This window comes from Haematobia irritans, chromosome 1 (genome assembly GCF_050003625.1).
Source record: "Haematobia irritans isolate KBUSLIRL chromosome 1, ASM5000362v1, whole genome shotgun sequence".
NCBI classification, from domain to species: domain Eukaryota; kingdom Metazoa; phylum Arthropoda; class Insecta; order Diptera; family Muscidae; genus Haematobia; species Haematobia irritans.
Genome location: NC_134397.1, coordinates 36,099,361 through 36,123,912, shown reverse-complemented (window position 1 = coordinate 36,123,912; position 24,552 = coordinate 36,099,361). Strand labels below are relative to the sequence as shown.

Here is a 24,552-nt window from a genome sequence, read left to right as displayed (position 1 = left end):
GGTATAAACCTACTTCAAAAATGGGAAACTAAGAAAAAGTTGGTATCAACAATGGTAGTAAAAGAAGAAATGTATCAAATGATTTGAGAATAATTAACCCCAAAAAATAATAAGGGAGATAAGCCAAAAAAGCAATTAATTGATTTTATTAAGAGCTTAGGAAAAGCGATCAGCTCCCTACACCGAAAATAATACTCCGTAGTTTTCCCAAGATGTCATTGGTTCTTTGGAAACGTTGCGGCACTTGCAATGAATTCAATTGAATTTTAGTAGATATCCTCCGAAGTTCCATATGAAAGAGTCGTGGCACGCACCAGGATGTAATGCATCAACATACTGAATCCTTATGCTCCCAACTTTTCTTTATAAAATATATTTATTTTTTTTTTATACTGATGCAAGACAGAGAGCCTCATCAGCGAGGCATCAAAATTTCTATGAAAATTCTGTAAGCAAGGAATTCCGATTATGATTAAATATTCTATAAAAATTTGTTTTTTTTTCTTTTTTTCAAAAATCGATTCACATCAAAATTCAAATTTTTCTATCAAATTCATTTGACGATTTCGGCTCCAATGATCAAATTTAATTATTTAAATATTGTATATCAATAAATGTTCTATGGAACTTGGCTTGATTTACAATTGCTCTTCATATCCATCAATTTCTTTAAATTTACGTTGATATACATTTTCGACGAAAATGAAATTAATTTTGTTTTGAGAATGACATTTTTCAAAAGGAAATTAATCAATCATATCATCACTATTTTTTGTTGGACGAGCGTCGTTTTTAAGTAATTTAAGATAGTTTATAAATATACAAGGATCGTTTATTTTCGTCAGTATGTATGTATGTATGCATCAATACAATTTATTTTTATAAAAAAGCATTGATATAGTAATTTGTTTATATTTCAATTAATTATTTTAATTAATTAAAAGGTAATTATATATTTTGTTTTCTTATTTATTTTTGTATATATTTGTTGTAGCTTTTATTTTCTCTTTATATATCAGTAGCTTTTAGCTTAATTATTAATATTGTTTCTTTGTTTGTTGTTATCTATTCCTCATAATCATATACATCATTATTATTTGTGTTTCTCCAATTTTTCATCCACATCCTTCTTCCTGGTTTATATGTATATTTATATATGCATATAAAATTCACGAGCAGTGGTTTTCCCCATTATACATATTTTTTGTGTGTGTATGTGTGTGATATTGACAATAGTTTATAGTAGTTATTACGGTTTAGACGTTAACAAATAAATTAACTATTTCCATAGCTAATAAAATATAACTCTTATTATTATGTGTAAATTAATAAAATATGTATCTTTACGCCTATACTGTTTCACTGTAATGGAAAAGAAAATATGCAAATATTAATTTTATTGCAACTGGTGTGGCCGATAATATCGTAGTTGTTGACGTGCTCAAAAACGATAAACTTATCAAATGCGTAAATCTTTATTAAAACATTCAAAAAGAAATATGTCTGGTTTATTACATGCAAGAAAAGCAATATTTAAAGACATGCTATAGGCAACCATACACTAAAAAGTGACAAATATTTTTGATCCGCCTTCGTACCGGTACTTGATTAATTATATTTAAATTTTCTAAAATTCTTAGGAAAATGCAAACACTTTGAATAAAATCGCCTTCAGAAATTTTGTATTGATATCTTTGAAATATAAGTAATTAAGAGATGTATATTTTTCGTTTATAAGATATAACTAGAAATATGGATATAATTATAAAAAAAAAAACACCAAATATATATCCCTCTTGCTACTCAACAGTAACACGGCATTTTGTTATTTTAATTTTTAGGAAGAATCTATAAGCTAAATTTACTGAAAACAAAACTCAAAATTATTTCATCCCAAAAAAGAGATAGACCATTTTGAAGGAACCATGGATTTCCTTCAAGCATTTCAATAAAATATCATCTCAATAAAATATTTTTAAATAGAATAGAATTCTGTTCTGGTTTACGAATTCGCAAAACGCAAAATGAACAATTTTATTTTTCCAAACCACTACAATATATAATAGTTTATTTTCACAAACTGTATCAGGAATTTAATTTGTAAAAATTTCATGTATAAAGACGTATCGGTTGACGAGTTATTTGCAATTCAAAATTTTGGGATTTGCGAGTTCATAAACAAGAACAGGGGAGCATAACCTCAATGTTCATCGAGTAGCAGGTGTGATATATGATTTATTCTAGATATAAGTGCATAGCTTATACGAATATTTTTTATATAATGTTGTGTAATATTTTTTGATTTATCTTAATTATACAACTTGTGTGAGCCTATGTGTGTATGTGTATTCTTCGAACGCCTGCGTTGTGCTGCTGCTAAAGGTGTACAAGATTTTGGTGTAAATTGAAGTATGATCGCTGTGGTCTTGAATGCAGCTTTATTCATATTGCTCTTAAATTAGAGAAGAATTCAACAGGCATTTGCATCTGGTGGAGTTTTTAAATATTCATCTGGCCTTTTGTGCTCAATAAGGGCGTGAACAGTACCGCTATCAGCGGGCAAATCAGATTTTCTTCTAAGTAATGGTTTATCCATATTACGTGGCGATTTCTGAGAATTGGAGTATTTTGATACACCACAACAATATACGTATATAGTTAGTATGGCAATTGATAAAACAGAAATATTCTAGCTATATCAATTAGCAATGCCACATTTCTATAAAGCACAGTTTTTAACATGGAACTATGAAGCCTTATGTTAGTATTCTTGCATTTAAGAGCAGTGTTTATATAGATCGATTGTTTTTGTGTAAGAGAAGAGGTTGCATGCATATAACTTACTCTAATAAAGCTACATAACGCTAAAACAAAAGAAGAACACTACTGATTAGGGTAAAGTCAAAGATAAATTATATACAATGGAAGAATGTGTTTGTGTATGTGTGTGTAAGGAATACCTTGATGTTGATGTTCGAATAAAATTTCATACTTAATTTCATATTTGCTAAATGATTCAATAAATTCCCATTCAAGTTAATTAAGCAATGAGGAGAATATTTAATTTAATGGTTAGCCCTGTCATATTTCTTGACCATCAGTTATGTAATTATTTTGAGTTATGAAATTGGACAAATGGATATCTATATTTATTATCTAGTGCTTTGTGCCAAGCATTTGTAGATTAGACAAGATGAAAATTTTTGAAAAGTTATGTAATGTCAAAATTACCCAATCCAATTTAATAATTTAACGAAGTATTGTTTAAAATCAGTAGCATGTTATGCTAAATAAATAAATAAATAAAATTAAGACATAGAACGTATAATCCGCTTTTAAATCCGTTTGAAAATGTTGGGGATAATTCGAAATCCGATTTTGTAAGATTTGATTCAGCTACAAATCCTTGGAGTGATGTCGACCTCACACTCTCCTATTATTATAAAAATTCATGAACTGATGAAAAATTGAAAATCCGTATTTGTGAAAAAAAACAATTTTTTAAACACATCAATTTTTCTATTCCAACCAAGATCAAAGTTTACGAATTTATTTACAATTTTGATACGATTTTTCTTAATTTTTTTTTAACTCGTATAGCAATAGTGATAGCGAAAAAGATAAGGACAAAATAAATCTATACATAAAATGTCTAACTATATGAATGGTTAATAATATTCATAGGTTTCCAATTTTAACACAAATATTTATCTTCCCATCACCAACATAAAGACTTTTACCCCAAAATGTATGATTGTGATTAATTAAAAACTATTTATATTATATATTTAAGTACAAGAAATGATAAAGAACAAGTAATTATGAACACAATAAATGATTCGCACTACAATGAGTTTTCCAGCAAGCAAAGTGCATATGTTATTTACAAACAATGCAAATGAAATATGGTTTATATCGAATCAATTTAACATACCTCACGATTTTCCTGTACTATAGTAGTATGGTTTTGTGTTGGTTGTGCTTGTTGTTGCTGACTATTATCATCATAATCCAACTTATAGGTTAGATCTAAGTTATCGTTATCTTGATCGAATTCATTTTGACTACTTGAAATACTTAAACAATCCATTTGACCACAAATCTTGGTCCAATCAGGATTACTCCTAGCCATGGTTTCGACTTGTTGCCAAAGGCCTTCACGCTGGGACATTTTCTCACGCTCCCTTTAATAGACAAATTAATTTTTGTTAAAGTAGTTTCTTTATAGAAATACCCATATAACCTACATTTGTTTTTCCTGTCGGTAATTTTTACTGCATTCGTCAAATAAACGTTGATTCATTTCCATGAATAGCTTCAAAGCATTGTATATTAGTCCATGTATTGTTTTATTCCAATGGGTTTTCGAATTACGATTCAAGGCAGGAAACATTATTGGTAAAATCACTTGGGAATTGTCTGATATTAATGACATTATATACTCGTTGTTCCAATAGTAGAGCGCTCGTTCGGCCACTTGAAAATGGGGCGAAGAGACACATTTGGCAATTTGACGGAATAATGGAACCATGACTTTTTGGAATTCTGCAGGTTCAATAACATCAAGTAGCTCTTCTAGCTCATTCAAGAACATAACTTCTTTAGGGCTATGTGTTTTAGGCCAGAATTTAAGTAGGCTTCTGAAAATATATACGAACATATTTAGTATCCAATAAGATATTAAAATAATATCGATACATACTTTATAACTGGTTCCGCTAAACTGGGATCTTTTTCCAAAAACTGTACTACACAGTATGTCAATTGTGGATGATACACTGAGAGACTTTTTGCTTTATGCAATGGTAATAGAACTTTGAGCAAAAATTGTTTGTGTTCCTCTTTGAGAGGCAAAGCAAATCCGTTTATTATACTGCCCAAAATTTCCAAAAGCTCAGCTATGCCATTATGATGCTCCGTTTCATAGATAAATCTATATAATGATAAAAATATTTATATATTACAATTTTGGTACTGATTTATATATTATGGATATTCGAAGAAGATAAATAAAAACGGACCCTAAAGTATTTTATTATAACAAAGGGAACGAATTATGAAATAGATTTTTTTAATAATGTCTTGGGGATGTTGACAGCCATCAAGGGAACGAATTATGAAATAGTTTTTTTTTTTTTTTTTTAATAATATCTTGGGGTTGTTGTTGGTGGCTATAGAAATGGAAGAAATATTCTATGTGAATTTTATTTCCTGGAGTTTTAAAGGTAATTTATTTGAAATCTCTCTATTCACTATCAATTTGAAGGTGAATATTTAATTATGAGAATTTGCTGATTTTGCCGTTAAATAGAAATATTTTTTTTTTTTGAAAAATCTTGTTTATTCAATAGAAAGGTATATTTTGGTTGATATTAAATTTCAGATGGTTATTAAAATAGCTTGTTGTAGCCTGCTGTCTAAATATACATATGACCTACTATCGATATTTATCAACCTGACGGCCATCTGATCGCTTATTCACTACGACGGCATTGTAATGAATCTACATCTTATTTTTCGGTATAATATCATTAATAGTATATATTGCAATACGCAAGACGTACCTGTAGAAAACATTGTTGATTTGTTTGCGTATAAATGCTCTCAAACCTAAAAATTTTCCGTAAATACGATGTAAAACAGTCTTTAAGAAATCACGTTCACGTGGATCTTCTGAATCGAATAAATCCAACAATTGCAAAACGAACTGATGATCAATGAATCGCCTAGCAATATTAGGTTGAAAATCTGGCGATTCCAAAAATCGCAAAAATAATTCGTAAACAAATTGTAAATGTGGCCATGATGACTCTAATGTGGGTTCATCTTCTTCTGGATCGAACTCGGCACCATTGGGATTAGAAGAAGGCGGCAAAGTGCGAAACAAGTTTACAGCAAACTGGAAAAAAAAATCCGAAAAAAGTTAACAGATAATTTGTTATTGCATTAAAATTAATCTTACCATATTGATTGCTTCGGGATAGATGGCTTCGGTAATTACATTATTTTGATTGGATAAATACTCCACCATTTCATGTAGGGCAGCACGTTTAACCTCCTTCCATTTTAGGTCGCTTAAAGGTTCGGAAAAATCGAATAGTGTACAGCATTGTCTTAATTTTTGTATGAAAAGTTCCTCGCGTTCATTGGCGGGTGTTTCTATAGAGTGCAATAAAGTAGAGAAGCAAAAGCTATGATATAGAAATGTTTACCAAAAAATGTAAAGGAAGAGTTATTAAAATGATAATATAATATTTATCTCATTTTTGTCCCTTGGCAATAGATTTATATTAAATCTCTATGTTTATGAGGTAAATATTCGAGTATCTAGTTGTTTACTTATAGTTACTTAAATAAAATAATACAAAAAAAGATTTACTTAAAAAAAAAGTAGGCTTGATAAAAAAAATGATTAAAAATAAATAGGCACATACAAATAATACATTTTGTAAAATTGAGCCCTTACCCAAAAAAAAAAACAAATATTACCATTTGAGTTTAATCCACAATTATTGTTTTAAACGCTCTTATATTTCCCGCCGTATGTATACTGAGTAAAATGATTCAATCAACAGAGAAAATGTGCGATTTTACGATTTATTTAGTTATTTCCTATATTTCATTTTCCCTTTAGGCCTTTTTCGTATACAATGGTTTTTATTTTCATTTATACATCGCTTTGACACTCTTGGCAATATATCAAATGCATGGTTAAAATAATCAAAATAAACAAAATTGTTTACTTATGTGGGTAATATACAGAAGTTTGTTGGTCACTATTGTGCGATATCATAAGGGGGCACAGGAAGAAACAAGACGCCAGCAACGTTGCTAACCGATTACACTTGCACAGAAACGAAACAAATACATTTAAAATAATCAAAAAATATTTACAGTCCCACAATCGCATATATTTTAGGCCCATCATCTTTAATATTGCCAAATTAGAATATTTCTTTGAATATATTATAAAAATCTAAATCTATAGGACAATTGCATAACTTTATAAAGGAAGAGAAAAACTGTAATTGAAATATAATCACCAACCATCTGCATAACCGGACTGTTGGACAAATTGTACCTTTTTATTATCTTTTTTTTTTGGTTAGCATCTAAAGTTATGGCTTTGTAAGTGAGAAACATATTTATTCTATTTGAAGAAATCTTTAAAAAAAAATTCACAAACTGATTTTGAGTGCAGTTAAAAAATTCTACGAATATTTGGATGTAAGCTTTGAGGAAAGTGGGACTTGCTCTCGAGCTCATTTTTTACCAAAAACATTGACGGCTTGAGAATTTTATTGCAGCAAATATTTCCTGTTCTCAGATTTCAACGGAAAACTCGATGAGAAGAAAAAGTGGTTGGGGTAGATTTACTATAGTAATGAATCTAATGAAAAGACAGACGTACAACCGGGTTCACAACCAACATATGTGGCAATTATACAATTTCATGCTTATTTATAAATTTTTAACAAAAATTCCTTTTTTCGTTTCTTAAAATTAACAAAATAATTAATTTGTTTACTTTAATATGTTTTAGATTATGGTATTTCATTATTATGGACACAAATTAAAAGAGGAAATTTCGGGAAATTTAAAAGTCCTCTGAAAAGAAAATGCTATTTTATTTCGATTTCCTCAAAGCAAGGAGGTTAGGTTAGTTAGGTTAGGTTAGGTGGCATCCCAATGTATCAGGCACACTTAGACTATTCAGTCCATTGTGATACCACATTGGTGAACTTCTCTCTTATCACTGAGTGCTGCCCGATTCCATGTTAAGCTCAATGACAAGGAACCTCCTTTAAGTCAAATCAGAGGATCAGGGGAACTATACCTATATATTTGGCCGATATGCGACATGTAGAATTCAGATTTTCACTACGAATGAGACTACATAAACTTTATATTTCGATATTTCAATGGCTTACAAACGAAATAATAAATTCGAAAGATTTCACTCCGATTGATGCCACACTCATACTAAACGGAATACAGTTAAAACTGTTCTACCATATCCAACAATGACATTTCATGTGACACTAATAAATACATCACATAAAAGCTCGAATTACATATTGGTGTAATATCCCGAGTTGTCTTTGAAGATCACTTACATTTAATAACTTCCAGTTTAATTAATGTGAATAAAACAAATCTCATATTTCCTTAATCTAAATTATTAACAAAGATTGTAGGAATGATAGTGTTTTCGCTTGCTTCTGTCATTCTATCTAACCTATGGATATGAATGTATGAATGTCAAGTTTGTGCGATTTGTTTTTGTGGGCGCCTGGTATGAATATTTGAAAAACAAATGAAAGCATCAAGTCAAAATTAAGAGCAATTAAACAGAATTAAAATAAAAGAAATAATGCACAAAAATAAACACAACATATAACAAACAGGAAATAGGCATACGAAAAAAATACACATCTTATTGTAATAATAGACTTATAAATCAACCTCTTAGTAATGGTAACTGTACAGCGGCTGATGATGAATTTGGAGAGTGAAATACATTCCGATCTCTAGCTCTACCCGGACTGCCAGTGATTTGCTGTAAAGTTTGTGTGGCTAATGATCCATTATTATTGGTTGGGGTAAGATCGTCCGAATCATTGCCCGTATCCACAGATGTTCCATTTGTTTGATGGCTCTCCTGGGGTGGACTTTGATGTTGTTGAGATGATTTGCCTAGTAGATTAATGTTTAATGTTGGAGGTGTTGCAACAGCCGGTGTAGTATGTTCATGACTACGTGTTGTCGTTTTATTACTACTGCTATTTGTAGATGAATTATTACCAATTCCCAATGATATGCTTATGCCACTGACAATTGATTGGGTAACAGAGCTATTAGTTGACGAAGAATTTGATGGTGGTGACGATGTCGATGACGATGATGATGATGATGAAGAGGATTGAGTGTCGGCACCAACGCTATTATTAATAGTAGTATTAGCATTTGAAGGCGTTGTTCCAGCAGCAGAATTTCCCACATTTTTGGTAGCATTAAGTATATTTTTAATAGCAGTTGCAGCGCTTACTGGCGACTGTTGCAGCAAATGTTTTTCAAAAAGCATTATATGGGATGTTTTGGGGACATATTTTCAATGCGAAGAGAAAAGAGGGAATGTACATAAATGTGTTGTGATATTATGGAAAAGTCAAAGAAATTAATGAAATCTAGTAAAGCTTCAGACTTTTTAAAGTACTTTTCAAAAATACGACCATATAGATTACAATAGTTACCATTCACTCTAATAAATCTGTCAAGGAAAAAAGCTATAAAATAATTGCTTTATTGAGCGCTCATTATATTGTTTACTAAAAGAATTCATGTCTTAGTTTATCTAAACAAAAATAGAATTTGTGGTAGAGTTCAAACGTAATAATGTGATCTACTATACAATCGTCAAAATGTGAGTAAATTTTGATTGATTTGTATGCATTTTTTCTTTGATAGTTTTGGCTCTTAATATCGAAGAATTCAATTTTATACTGTGAGTTTTTACATTTTGCACACATATTACGAATATTATATTTGTGATAATCTAATGTTTAAAAAAACCTAGGACCGATTTCTTTTTTTAAACCACAGGTTATTTGTGGAAACTAGGCATACACACAAAAAAAAAATTCTGATTCAAGCACGAAATTAATTGATCCAATTAATTTTTTAATTGAAATGTCTTCAATCACAGAAATGATAGTATCAATTAAAAAATTAATTGATAGCGAATTAAAAAATTAATTGTTAGTCAATTAAAAAATTAATTGATTAATTTTTGTGATTTATTTATTATTAATATTTTTTTTAATTAAAAAATTTGTTGAGTCAATTAAAATTTTAATTGAATATTTTTTAAAATTAAGACTTTAATTGGAAACATTTTCGTGAATTTTTTTCTGTGTATCGTTTTAAATTAGATTTTTGTCGTCTGAAGCTTTAACGCTAATTTCAAAATCATAACCCAAAACTATTTTTTTCAATAAGAAAATAAAAAAGACGTTGAAAATGAAACGCATGGAGAAACAATTAAATATTTAAAGAATTGTATTAGAATTTGAAAAACGTATGTGATATTTTTTTTGTAAGACAACGTTCACAATGTTCACAATGATATTCCAAGCTTACCGCTAGAATTAAATGTTACATCACAAATGTGCATAATTTAAATAATTTAATAAGTTTTGGAATTCACTGGGCTCATACTGTGAAAGGGAACAAATATTTTAATAATATTTGTCAATTTCATTTTCAACTATAAAAAATGCTAATAGTAATATACAACGATTCATCAAAATTTGTTGTCAAGAACATAGTCTCGAATCCTTAAACCTAAAAACCTAACGGTTATCGCAGACACATGGACTTTATTTAGAAGTATGTATTATTATTGGCCAATAAGACCTTCGTTTAAAATGGTATCGTATTTTAACCCTCTTTAGAATATCAATTTATAATAAATAAACGAAGGCAATTTAAACGAAATTACGCCAAATATTTTCTGGATATGAGGTATCAAAATCAAAAACTAACAATTGAAGATGGTGGATGTATGTAAGAGAACTCCCGAACCAAATTGCTGGTTAATCACATCAAAATTCGGCGCTCAAGAAGTAAAATCGGGACATTGGGTCTTTAGAGCTTATGTCAATGATAGACCACAAATTGGAACAACTATATATGCCATTGAAAATTATAAAAGAAATTTTGAAAGTATTCGGGGTGATAAGGTATCCGATGATTTCAATGCTGAAAATTAACGTATAGGGGATGAGCTACATTTGGCGGCGCAATTAATTTTTAAAAACTAAAGGATTCTTGATCGATGTTATCAACAACAAATATAGCAACATTCTAGTTTGACGTTACGTATATATTGCTTTTTTATACTAAAGATCTTCACATGGTGTGTTCAAACCTTGTTATTCGCACTGAGTGTTGATGAAGCTGTCGTTAACAATTGGGTGGCTGAAGTGGCCGCATTAAAATGTTGAGCCAATGTTGATACAATTGATGAAGTTGTTGACGAAATGGAATTTGTTGATGTTCCACTACTGGCCGATGATGATGTTGAGGCAGCCATCGATGGTTTTGTGTTTGGTACGATGGTTGATGTTGTGTTAGCGGCTGATACACTGTGATGATTAACTGCGGAAGATGCTGACACTTGTGATATAGATGATGCAGATGATTGATGATGAGAAGAGGATGATGATTTCAATGCTGAAGTGTTATCATGAACATGCAATGTTGGCATTTTATTGTAGAATTTCGTAACAACACTTTTGGGAGAGGAACTATTTGATAATTTTGCTTTGATTTCTTCAATATTTGTAAATTTGAATTTACTACCGATAACACCAACAGCAGCACCACCACTTGTTGATGTTGTTGTTGTCGTCGTCGTCTCAGATGATTCAGTAGTTGTGGCTTGCATTAGATCCGAATCCGACCTATCATCATCGTCGGCCAATAGATCTAAACCACTATGAAATGATGGGGATTTCGGTATGCCTAAGCCAAAATAACCACTTCCCACCGTCCCCACGGATGGTGGCTGTTGTTGTTTACCTGACGGTATATTAGTAGTAGTAGTCGTACTAAACGATTTCTTATTTATGTTATGAGTTTTTATACTGTGATTTTTTGCATAGGAATGAAGCTCATTTCGATTAATGGAAGGAATAATATCATTGGAATTTGCATTCGAAGGCTGATTTGGATTTTGATTATCGTTTGATTTAATATCGATAATTTTTTTGGGATTGCTGTTAATATTTGTTTCAAATAACATAGCATTAAATACCATTTCATTACAATTCACAATTCAATTATGCATTCGCTTCTAATATGATGTTTTTTTTTTTTTGTTTTTATTTCAAACATATTAGAAAAAGCGAAAATCAAGCATTGTTATCATCTGTAAAACAAATTAACAAGTATGAGATGTAAATTTTGAATTTTTAGTTTGAATTTTTCTAAATGAAATTTTACCGAAAAAACATATAGCCAACAATAAAATTCGCAAATTGCAAAGTGTGCTTGATAGACGTAAACAAAAATAAAATAAATGTGTATTCCTTAAAAAATATCATTTTTTTGTCTACAATAACAATGTTTAAAATAAATTGCAATAAAAATAATAATAGCCATTACATGGGTGTTATCGGCAAGGATTTTTTTTTTTTTTTGAAAATTAAGTTGAAAGGGAAGAACAATTCCCGTCATTTTGTTGAGAGCCCTCAATTGATTCAAAGGCAATTATTATTATTTTATTTTTTTCAAACTAAGTTTAGTTAATTGACTCCTTTTTAATTTCTTTCTTATACCTCATACACATTAGGTTCGAAATCTATTAAATCCCTTATTTATAAGCCAAATGACAGTTGAAATCTAGTTAAAGTAGATTTTGGAAGAGCAATGTGAATGAGGTATTAGTATTTTTCGAGATTAGCAGAAAATTTCAAAACAAATTTGTCAACAATATCTTCAGTGTTTCTGCTTGACAAAACATTTCTATAGGTTGTGACTTATAGGCCGTTCTGATTCGCCTATAAAAATGGGGAACAGTTCTATGTAAACTGTAATCTATGTTTTTTTTCTTGCATTTCAAATTTCCATTATTATAAACGATTTTCCAAAATGTTTTTGAACTCAATCACAATGCAAAATCTTTTGCTATCTTTTGTTCAACATAATGTAACTAGGGATTTTAATTACTATGGGAAATTACCCTTTTACGCGACTTGATATGTTAAGAAGGAAATTTTCGAAATGCTACATTCCAATCAGAATGCCTATGTATAGTGCTAATTATTTGCAATTAAAGTACTTAATAGCTTTTAGTCTTATAAATGTTTATAAGACAATAGACAATAGAGGAGAGTAAGAAGATTAGCACCATATTTGGAAGCTTAGAGAAATTTTACATCAACTTGATATATACCCGAGTAGGTTGATTGTTGAACATCGATTACACATTCAATGAAAGTTCCCAAGCAAGAAGTACGCAAAAATAATAACTCATCAATGGGGACAACCAGCATTCGACTGCATAAGACGTGGGATGGAAAAAGAAACTGTCATGTTCATACGGAGCATACATATACATACTTACATATGTATAACAATTTGTGGCTAAAAAAATATGTACAAAACATTTGTTAGTCTATGATAGTGTGTGATTAAAACATGAGAAAAAAAACTGACAAAAGCCGACATTACAAATGAAATAGGTTAAATTAAGGCTTTACTTAAAATGGTAAGTATTATATTTTGAAAATACATAGTATTAATTTGTGTGACAGCCGGTATGTGGAGAGGTATTGTGTGGTTAATGGTAGGTGGTCTGGTCTGGTCGGGCCTTATGTGCTTACCTTCTATTAAAAAAATATATAGCCTAGTTTGCAACCCACTTTAGCGAAGAATTATTCAATTAAATATCATTTTTCATTTCATATATTAACGTCCTTTGTATGCGCTGATGATGTTTCCATATACATTTACATTTATTTGCAAATTTTTTTATTAAAATTTTAGTTTTTGCGTTTACCACCACACTGCCTTGCCTATATACTAAATTTTTCCACTGATAGATAATGAACAAGAAAAAAGGAGAAACAAATCAATAAACCTTTTTGACAAGTCTGCCAAGATGTTTTCACTCAAAGACAGTTGTATTATTCTCTTCAGCCACCTCAATCCTTAAGAGCGAGAGAGAGAAAGTTGAACCGCAATGCGCATGTGTCCTAATTAAACGAAGTGTGTGGTCGTAGTAGCGGTTATTTTTGTTATGATGGTATCATTGTTTAATACATATTATCAAATAATTGTAAACATACAGCCTTAGAGAGGTAGAATTTTGGGAAATATCCTTAACTAATGACAACTGCATACAGTGGGGAGCAAACCGAGTGCATGTTTTCACTTTTTGCAATCTTTATTAAATAGAAAATGTCTAGTTAAGCCCCCAAAGATTGGAACGTTGATGAGTAGAATAAGTAAATGGAATTAAGCTTTACATCCGATTCAAAAGAACATTACTGGTAACGAACTCGGAATATTGCTGGTAATGAAAAACAAAAACACCACGTCAAACCTCAAACCGTTAAACATGGAGGGGGAAGAGCCATTGTATGGGGATGGTGGCACACTTGGCCGCTGGTTAAAAATAAGGAATCAAGAAAAAGGAGTCTACCTTGATATTTCCTAACTTTGTGGAGGGTTGCTTGCGCCTGCTTGAGGATCTAGTTGGGTTTCAACAAGACGACAGACTCAAGCATACTTATAAAATAGTAAAGAAATGGTTGTCGGAGCAAAGTTTTCAAATGCTCAAATTGCCCCACAAAGCCCCCATCTCAATCCTATTGAAAATTTATGGTCTATGGTTAAAAGGCGCTTGAGAATACACCAAAGAGCACCAAAAAATAGCGATGAGATGTAGAGCCTAGTTCACCACAATTAGGCGGACATTCCAAAAGAAGTAATAAAAAATAAATACTAAATACTAAAAATACTAAAACATTTGATTTTAATGTATTATGCATAAAGTGCAAAACTGGATGCAGGCTTTTTTTATATTAGTTTAATTAATTAGGAATTAATGCAGTGAAGTAGTATAGGTATAATATAATTTATCTGAATGTACAGTTTTATTTGTACAGAAATAAAGTACAAACGAAATAAGTAGCAATTGGACTCAATAAAAGTTTTTTAATAATCAAATAACTAGTAATTTATACAGTTGGATGTGTCTCAATAATCTTTCCGTCAATGGTTCTAAGACAAAGGCATTAATTTTTTCATCTCATCCTGATATTGGACTAACTTTCTCTTACAATGGGTGTAATATTGAGGTTGTACACCATTTGAAATGTTTGGGGGTTACCATTGACGATAGACTTTCATTTGATATACATATAGACAATGTTGTTAGTCATACGAATTTGACTCTACGCCAATTGTACAACTCTGATTTGATGCTGCCTTTTTCATTAATAGAATATTGGGCATTGCTTTGGTAATGCCCAATATTCTATACTGTATTGAGGTATTTTGTGGTACAAATGCTGGTAACATAAGGGAGGTTAAACTAGCAATTCATAGAATAGTCCGTTATCTATATTCACTTCGTCGATATGACCATATTTCTCCTCATGTCCAGGAGTTCCTTGGGTGCCCATTTTCTAGTTTTATTGACTTCAGGTCACTTGTTCTTTTCCACAAGATTTTCAGTGCTCAGTCACCTCGATTTCTCGTGGACTTATTTTCTTTTGGCCGCTCGCGGCGAAATCAGATTGTTATGCCGCTTGCCAGAGGTCATATGGACAAGTCATTTCAGTCTAGAATCGCCAGATCATATAATTGTCTCCCTACTAACTTGAAGGATTTCTCGATTTCTGATTCGACTTATCGAAAAAAAATTACTCGATCATCTTGGATCACCTACATGAAGGTTATCCAACCTTGTGTAAGTAGTGTTGCTTTGTTGTAGTTGATTTAGTAAATAATCTTTTCTTATTTTGTCTTCTTTTAATTATATTGGGAACCTAAAATGTTTTGTCATATTTCATATTATTAATTAATTTATTTTTATACTATCTTACACATATTTATATTTATTATATACACGCATATGTTCTCACATTGCCATAACTTGAATTGTACTTTATTCATAGTTAGTAGTTCGTTGTAATTTATATAAATTTGCCGCTATGTGGCTTCAAATTACACGATGAAAATATAAATAAAATAAATAAAGCATACTCCTAAGTGGTAAACATGTACTCGGTTTTGTGAATTATGAATTATTTGTTAAACTATTTAATGTTGCCGAAATCGCACGGTAATAAATGTTAATCGCAATAATGTCATAATAGGTTTGTTCTATTACGGCTCACCGCTGTTCTATTAAATGCTTTGTATATTTCTTTAAAAAGGTAAAGTTTTTGAAATGTAGTACCCAGTAATAATTGATGATTGTCCTAAATGTGCTGGATGAATATCAAAGTGTCATACAAAGTTATAAGAACAGGGCATTCGAAAACAAATTGTTATCAAATCCATAGTTTCTTGGGTTCAAATATTAAAAGGGATATTTAAAATTTTCTATCATTTTGAAGCAATAACTGTGATATGTGCGGCGACGCCACTGCATAAAAAATAGTCTACCAAAATTTAAAACCTACCAAATTGATTAAACCAAAAAAACAAAATTAATAGACAATAATTTCATAATAAATCCCTTAAACATTATATACTCAATATAAATTATCATTGTATACCAAAATATAATTAATATTTTTAAGCAACATCTTCTACTTACTTTCATTTAAAGGAGCTAGTGAAGTAAGTTCACAATTTTTTGATACATTATATCGTGAGCTGCTTTGCCGTTTATCCTTTTTCACTATGGGTGTTGTATTAAGATTTATTCCCTTAGTAATAGGTGTTGGAGGAGGAGCATCACGGGGTGGAGTGCTTTTATTTTCCTTGTTGGCCTACAAATAAAATAAATGAAATTTATTTTTTTTTAGATGGATTATTTTTGAACTAGAATTTCAAAACATAAAAAGACAACTAATAACAGTTGCAGCAAAAAATATTGAATTGAAGTTCTGACCGAAAGCCTTTACTTCCTAGTGGAATTTTTCCATAATTTGATTTTGGTTTTTACAAAAGTCCACTATATCTGTTAGTGTTTTTATCTATATCTAACTATGTCAAAAATAAAAATATGTAGGCCACAAAATAATATACAATTTTTATTTGTTATTTTTCAATTTATGGTAATTTGCTCCTATATTCATTACATATGTGATATAGAAGAAAAAACAAAAATTTTTACGGTTTAACATTACACGGGGTATTATTTGCTTCTAACAATTACATGCCATATATACATTATTTTTCAGGAAATTATTAGAACATATAAAATGAAAATGAATACATACAATCGAACTTACCTCCGAATTTTTTAAAGTTGCAGAAAATGGTGGAGAAGAAGAACCAGAACTTGCTGCGGCACCAGCAGCTCCTGCTGTTGCATTTGTGACCACAATTGGTATGGAAGCTGTTGGCGTTGTTGCTATATTATTACTATTATTCTCCTTGATACCGTTGGTAGTGGATATTTTATTAATATTATTGTTATTATTATTGTTATTGACAACAGGCGACACAACATCCGATGTTTTGGACGTTGGTGGTGTATTTTGTTGTAACGTTGTTGCTGCCTTATTATCCATAACGGGTAAAGGAGCTTTTGCTTCTATCTATATTTTCTTTTCGATGGCAGGGTACTGCTATATTTCCAATCGATTTACAATAGAGACACAGACTGTAGTGCAATGTGTCTATTGAAGAAAAATGAAAACGTGCACACACTTTGGGATCACTAACATACAATGAAGGAACAAATTCACTAGAAGAAAAACATAAAAAAACAAGTAGATCTACAATTAAGTTTATCACAATGAAGATAGACAATACTAAGGTACTGGAAGAGTTATTATAGAATATTAAATAACTGAGTACATATAATATTATCGCCACAACTAGTGCAATGTTGTTATGTGTGAATACAAGTTAGAAGACTAAGTTTTACCATTGTAAACAACCATATTTTTTAAACTATTTTTTATTGGTTCAAATGGCAGAAATATTTGGAGGTAATCTAAATTTCTAAACTCAACCGCTTTTGCTAGATATGACCAAATATTGGTATTGGCGCTGCTGTGCAATGACTTTCTTCGAATCATACCACCAAAACAACTTCCTAATGGAACATATCCTAAGATATGTAGCATATACTTGGAAACATAGATCGATGAAAAAGACAAGAGAGTGTGGTCAACGGTATAGTTTTCAATAGGTTCTGTTAGCCGAAGTTTAGTTAATGAACTGTTATACTGTATAACGGTTATGTACGTCATCCTCCCTGTGCACTCACATTTCATAATAAATAAAATAAAACAAATAAATTAAAAAATGCAAATGAATGTAAACAATTTCTATACAATTTTAAATTAACACACTTGTTATTTTACGTATCTTTACTTAGGCTTTAGTCATGTAATACATTTATTGTTTAGCCTCATTGGCTTTGTATTACGAAATAAGTGGAAATTGAAATTGAATATTGCCTAGACACCAGTCATCACCCGTGAAATCTGTTATAAGGATGTGGTAGAAACTTTTGCAAACAATCGAAGTATAAAGTGCGAAGGAAAGTCGAGAACTTCTTGTGTGAGGGTCTTGCTAAAAGCTAGGCGAACTTTAAGCGCTTATATACCCAGAACTGGGGACATGGAAATAGCATACAGTAAAGTATTTAGTTTCACAAAAAAAGAGTGTAATAAAACAAAAACTGGAACATATTTTTGTTTGTTAATGCGGTATCACAATTATCACCATGTGATGGTGGTGGTGGTTCAACCGCAATATGAAACACCGTTTAGACTCGGCTATAAAAATGAGGTCCTCGGTCACTGAAATAATCATAGAATCGGGTAGCAATCATTGACACCCAGTAGAATCACAATAGATTAAAATGTCTAAATATGGTGACAATACGTTACCTAACATATCTAAACGAGTGTAATTACTACAAGAATTTGCCATACAATAACGGTATCTCCTACTTTTCTCCACATCTGTGTGACGCATTTGGCACATTTCCCTCTAAAAGATCTATCTTTGCCATGCGAATTACACCAAACTTTATCTGTCCTAACGTTTTTAGGTCAAACCATCTTTAGTACAGCTCGAATAGTCAATACAGCTCGAATAGTTAGTACAGCTCGAATAGTCAAGCACACATGGATACCAAAGGACGACAAACAATTCCGATTGTATTAAGCTCTATTAAAAACTAATAACACTCTACAACAAAATGAAAAAGAAACACCTGTATACGGCAGCAAATTCGGCCAAGCCGAATCTCATGTATCCTCCACCATGGATTGCGTGGAAACTTCTACTAAAGACTTTCATCCGTAATCTATTTTCGCACGAAATTTCAATCGAATGAAATCTTGTGATCGATTTATATGGAATATAATTACAATTTTTGCATGATTGTTAGAGGTCATATATTGACATCATGTACCAAATTTCAAACCGATCGGAGTAGGTTAACCTAACCTAACCTATCATTGAGTAGCAACTTTCATCAGAATCAGATATAATTTACTCTCCCAAGGAGCTCCGGAGGTCAAATCTGGGGATCGGTTTATATGGGAGCTATATATAATTACGGTCCTATATGAACCGATTTTTGCATGGTTGTTAGAGGTTGTAGACTATCACCACGTACCAAATTTCAACCGAGTCGGATGAAATGTATACATCCAGGAAGCTCCGGAAAACAAATCTGGGGATTGGTTTCAATGGAGGCTTTATTATATAATTATGGTACGATATAGATCAATTTTTGCATGGTTATTAGAGGTCATATATTGACATCACGTACCAAATTTCAACCGAATCGGAAGAAATTTGGTCCTCCAAGAAGATCAGCAAGCCCAATCTGGGGATCGGTTTATATGGGGGCTCTATATTATTATGGACCAATTTTTGCATGTTTGTTAGACAGCACATACTAACAAATTTCAACGCTTATTGGTTTTATTATAGATACACCCTTCTTTAGGTTTGTCCAGATTTTCGATTGGGTTCAAATCGAACTCCATTACATTGACATAATTATCGTTGAACCACTTTTTTTGCCTATCTGTTGGAGTGTCTGGGATCGTTGTCTTGCTGGAAGTCCCGTTTCGTTGGAATCATATGGCGCCATAACTTCATCGGAGAGTTTTTAGATAAACCGATGTATCCATAACGCTTTTGATCCAATATATGTGGCCCACACCTTAATACGCAACGCCATAACATAATACTCAGTCCTCCATGTTTTATTGTAAATTTTGGTTTGTATTCATTGTTGCGTGGGTTACGAACGAAAGATCTGGAGCCCCATGAGGTGAGGGTTATAATTACATTACTCCAATTAGTAGCCAATTCTCCTATAAACAAATCCAAATGGGCTCAAATTTAGGAACATGAATATGATACTATTACCCCTTCCGATGTGATCGCAAGAGCCCACTCAACACAGCAATCTCGCATTTTATCAACATATATATGTACTTACATTACTTTCCTAGGTTATTACTCGCGTCAAGTGCAAAATATTTAGATTTTCTACCAACTACAAAGACAAATAGTTTAAAGGGGTCAATCACTAGCAGTACCCGACAGCCACCACACTCTCTTTACATTAACAACGTACGTATTAGGAGAGAGTTATTTTCATCAAAACAATGGCGGCGCGGGACGTAAAACAGGCAACAAGTATTATATGCTTGTACCGCATTCTCGTTGCTTGTATCACATCAGCCAATCACCATCATCATAAATTTGTGATTAATATTTATACATGGACACCTTAAATTTTATCTTCTATTGCATATCTTCTTGATTAATCAATAGTTAATAGTTGAGCACAATTATATTACATGAATGACAAGAATACGCACCCCCAGAAAGCGGAATATTTCAGTAATTTTCTCCTTGCCACGATTAAAATTTGACAACATTAAAATTGTTTTCAAATATAGAACAACAAATTACAATAGATATGCCAGCAAAGATGTATTTAGGCGTAGTAGATGGGAAAGAAATTGGAATTGTTACACACACACACACTTTGTCGTTTTGTCAACGATATATTTTATTTTTATTTTCTTTCCCCGCACTAGAAAGTTGGCGAGTTGATAAAGTAAACGGTATTTTAATTAAATTCGTTCGCAATAATTTTTTGAGAATAATTCATTTCACCTTTTTACAAATACATATTCACTGTTGTATATTTGTATATTAAACGCATTTATTAGATAATTAGACTCGCGAATCCACTTTTATAATTTGCAAACCAGCAAAACGAATGTCTGCGTCTGCACAGCCAAATTGAAAAGCGTTCAAACGTCACCCCCTACTGCAACACCGTCCCTCAAAACGATGTACAATGACAGTCCCTAGGAACTGTGATCGTACATGGTCAGTCATGTGTGTGTGTGTTGAGGGGGGAGCGAAATACGATTTGGAACGCTATTATCTATTATATCTAAGCCTACTTCAATTTTAATTTGTTGCAGTGTTGCATTGCGGCTTCCCAATAAAGACAAGCAATCGATCTGATGCGTCTTACAGTTATACGTTTTTCCGGACGGAATGTCTGTGTTTGTAAAGAATCTTACAGTGTGTCCAATTCGTTGATGACTAAATAATCGGTAAATGTATTATCGATCCCATAAATATGCAGCAGTTGATGACTAAATAATCGATAAATGTGTTATCGATCTCATAAACATGCAGCAGTATCGATTATGCCTTCGGACTTAAAGGTAGGTACTATGTTCGGTTTTCGAGTTGAAAACCACTTTATTTTCGCGATTACTTTTCCTTAAATAATCAAAATTATAAATGAAAACAAACTTATTCCTGTAAAGTCTTGCCGAAATCTAGAGGAACAAGAAACCACGCATCAATTGTGTTGATTTGTCTGCTTTAAGGCCGGTACTCTGTTCGGTTTTCGCGTTGAAACTCCATACAAAACCAAAAAATGCGAAAAATTTGCGAAATTTTTTCCATTTGTGATACTTTGTTTTTTCGTGTTGAAAAATTGACGTTTATAGCACGGCGCCATTTGCAATGTGAATTAAGAAATAATTTATTTATTAAAAACTATTTGTGCGGGTTTATAAATCAAACACGGACCATATTTTTGTTCCGAAACTATACAAAGGATCAAAGGAATAGCAGATCAATTGCCCAAGGAAAAATAAAATGTTATTTTGTAAAAACAAGCAACACCACCAACTTAATCCAATATCGCTCCCTGTAAAATAGCGCTCCAAGCTACCTAAAAAAACGCCGCTTTCTATGTGCGAAATAATGGTTCCCATAAAAATTTTTCGCAAGAATGAACATAGTACCGGCCTTTATATTGAACTGTTTTAATAAAGTAACCACGAAAATTTCAACGCGAAAAGCGAACATAGTACTTACCTTAACTTATAATGTGGCCAATATATGGGATATGTTCGACACGACCACTGTCGTCCGGATAAACTTATAGTCTGCAAGGCTAATAAAGGTTGAGTTAAGATTGATTTACATATCAAGGTAGGTACTATGTTCGGTTTCCGAAGCGAAATCCCATACAAAACCAAAAATGCGAAAAACTACCGAAATATTTTTTCATTTGTGGTACTTTGTTTTTTTCGAGTTGAAAAACTGACATAAAGTGCATAGTCCCTAATTAGGTCGGCTTTAAATCCTTCCATATGTTGAGATTAGTTAGTTTCAAAACATGGCGCCATTTGTAATGTGAATTAAGAAATAATTGATTTATTCAAATGATTTGTGTTAAATTAGAATACAAAAGTGGTTCGCGTTGTTATTTAAAAATGCAATTAGATTGACGAAATAAAAATAACGGAGTGCTATATGTATATAACATATATAACAGCATCTGGTTCTGTAGCCGTTTCTGCCACAGTAGCATCTGCCCTCACATCCCTGACACCCACAATTGCAGCCACTACATCAGCTACAGTGAACAACTCCAACATAGCACCCTCAACACCTGCCACGACCACAGTGGCTGTGACCGCAAATATTGTATTGCAACAACCAAATACAACGGCCGCCCAAGTAGTGAGTGGTCCCATTGGGGTGGCAGCAAATACTACTCCAACATTAGCCACTATTACTAATTCTTCAAATGCAATATCGACTGTTGCTGCCGTTAGTAATACAAATGCAATACTAATGCAATGGTGGTTTCACAATCATCCACAATAGTATCACCAGCAGCTGGATCGAATGTTGTTGTTCCCACTACTACAATGGCTTTAGCAGGAGCTACCGTGGGACTTAAGTCTGGTCAGATATTACAATGACATTGAACCGTATAAATACGGCAGAGAATGAAGTTGATGTGGAGGAATGTTTACCAGGTGATGTTGTTAAATTGGATTTTGCTGGCGAAGAAGTGGCCGGGTGAAATTTTACCCCTAAGGAATGTCTTCTAGGAGTTTCCAATCGGCGACCGGTGCCCGTTGGAAACTCCGCCTATTACAACAGTACCATCATCGCTTCAGCCATCAGCAACAATAGCATTCCATCAGCGTCATATTGTAGAGATACTACCAGGCCACCATTTATCATCATCCCCTGCTAATTTAGAATTGACTAATGTTATGCAACATAATGTTTGCACAGAACACGAAGAAGTAGAAGAAGCTAATTGTCATACTACTGCAGATGTAATCGATGAAGATTTCTTTTTTAAAATATGCTTAAAAACGATTTCGTCTTATCTCTGTAAACCCAGTGCTTCTACATTCAACACCCATTTTTTACAAAGAAATGAATTGTATTTTTTTTTATTATTTTACCGCTCCTCGTAATTGCTCCCTTTTCTATTTGTTAAGCGAGCTCGTTTTTTGTGTGTAAGAGGCGTAAATGAATGAGAACTGAACAAAAGAAATGTTAATGCAATTTTAATTTTTAATGGAAACAACATGAAAGCTAAATATGAGAAATGATAATTAAAATTTTTTAAATATAACAATATTAATGAAAGAAAGCTGATAATCCAGAAAAGAAAACATTGTGTTCTAGGGTCTTTAATTAGTGTATAAATGTACAAATTAATAAAAAATCATAATAAAATTATAATCGAACTTGTTTTATTTTTATATACCGGGGTATAAGTAATTGGGTGGTCTTATACTTTTTAATATAAAATTAGTAAATTTTTCTGAACAAAGTTATATCCAAAATAAATGTTTATAGCAAATAATTAAATAATTTTTATTTAAATAGCAAAATAATTTTCTTGTATTCATCATTTGTCCAAAATGATTGCGATAGGCTGGAATGAAACGATTTAATTTCGTTGTGGCTTTTAAATTTCAGTTAGCGGCATTCTTGCATTTTATCAATTCAAAACACTGGTTGAATTTCATAACGTGACTGAAATAGTTATTGGAACTTATACATTGGGAGAGTATAACATCCTTCAGTAAACCAGCCAATTGCTTCTCAATGTATTAATTTCAGTCAACGAAGAGTCTGGTATAGAACACTAACATCCCTTTGTGACGAAATATAAGTCGGGAACAGTGACTTTGGCTTAGGAACTACCCTTGAACTTGAGTTATGGGCTTAAGTTGGTTGTTCCCCCCGATGTAACAACATTGACAAATGAAATGGCGTTATTATCCTTTGTGGGAACCGTGGTGGTGACCACTGGATTTGAAATTGCTAGTGAGGCGGCAACAGCATGGTATTGCAATGCGATTGTGTAGATATTGTGGACACCAACGAATTAAGTTTGTTGATGAATGAGTCCATTGCTGCGCATGATGTAAAAGTTAGCATAACACCGGAATTATATGTTTTTTTGATGTGCGTTACAAATTGACCGTATCCATTTGGAAAAGCTGAAGAAGACAATGTACCACATGTTGC

The 24,552-nt window shown here is 32.0% G+C and overlaps 1 protein-coding gene and 1 long non-coding RNA gene across 10 annotated transcripts; one reads left to right on the top strand and one right to left on the bottom strand.

Annotated features, from left to right (window-relative positions):
• Positions 1 to 948: 948 nt before the first annotated feature.
• On the bottom strand, positions 949 to 21,008 carry wrd (Protein phosphatase regulatory B subunit well-rounded). 9 transcript variants are annotated; one of them, XM_075289783.1, is made up of 10 exons: positions 20,851 to 21,007; positions 20,550 to 20,767; positions 16,977 to 17,434; positions 16,337 to 16,511; positions 5,963 to 6,159; positions 5,565 to 5,899; positions 4,703 to 4,933; positions 4,248 to 4,640; positions 3,935 to 4,184; positions 1,457 to 2,611 (listed from the first exon to the last, which is right to left on the bottom strand). In XM_075289783.1, exons 3-10 carry the CDS (start codon positions 17,256 to 17,258, stop codon positions 2,471 to 2,473), a joined length of 2,004 nt encoding a protein of 667 aa, XP_075145898.1. In that variant the 5' UTR covers positions 17,259 to 17,434; positions 20,550 to 20,767; positions 20,851 to 21,007; the 3' UTR covers positions 1,457 to 2,470. The 9 variants fall into 9 exon arrangements, with proteins under 9 accessions (XP_075145894.1, XP_075145898.1, XP_075145897.1 ...); XM_075289782.1 differs by having other exon boundaries at positions 20,550 to 21,008; XM_075289781.1 differs by lacking the exon at positions 20,550 to 20,767 and having other exon boundaries at positions 20,851 to 21,008.
• LOC142220585 (uncharacterized) lies at positions 10,294 to 10,884 on the top strand. The gene is made up of 2 exons (XR_012717892.1): positions 10,294 to 10,389; positions 10,455 to 10,884. It is a non-coding gene; the product is annotated as an uncharacterized LOC142220585 (long non-coding RNA).
• Positions 21,009 to 24,552: the final 3,544 nt, after the last annotated feature.

What these genes read in the sequence shown, in the direction of transcription:
- wrd (XM_075289776.1), bottom strand. Translation starts at nt 11,821, where the DNA reads ATGGTATTTAATGCTATGTTATTTGAAACAAATATTAACAGCAATCCC. An exon ending in ATCCCGAAGCAATCAATATG is followed by an intron (nt 5,900 to 5,962) that starts GTAAGATTAATT and finishes TTTTTTTTCCAG; the next exon opens with TTTGCTGTAAACTTGTTTCG. An exon ending in TTAGCGGAACCAGTTATAAA is followed by an intron (nt 4,641 to 4,702) that starts GTATGTATCGAT and finishes ATATATTTTCAG; the next exon opens with AAGCCTACTTAAATTCTGGC.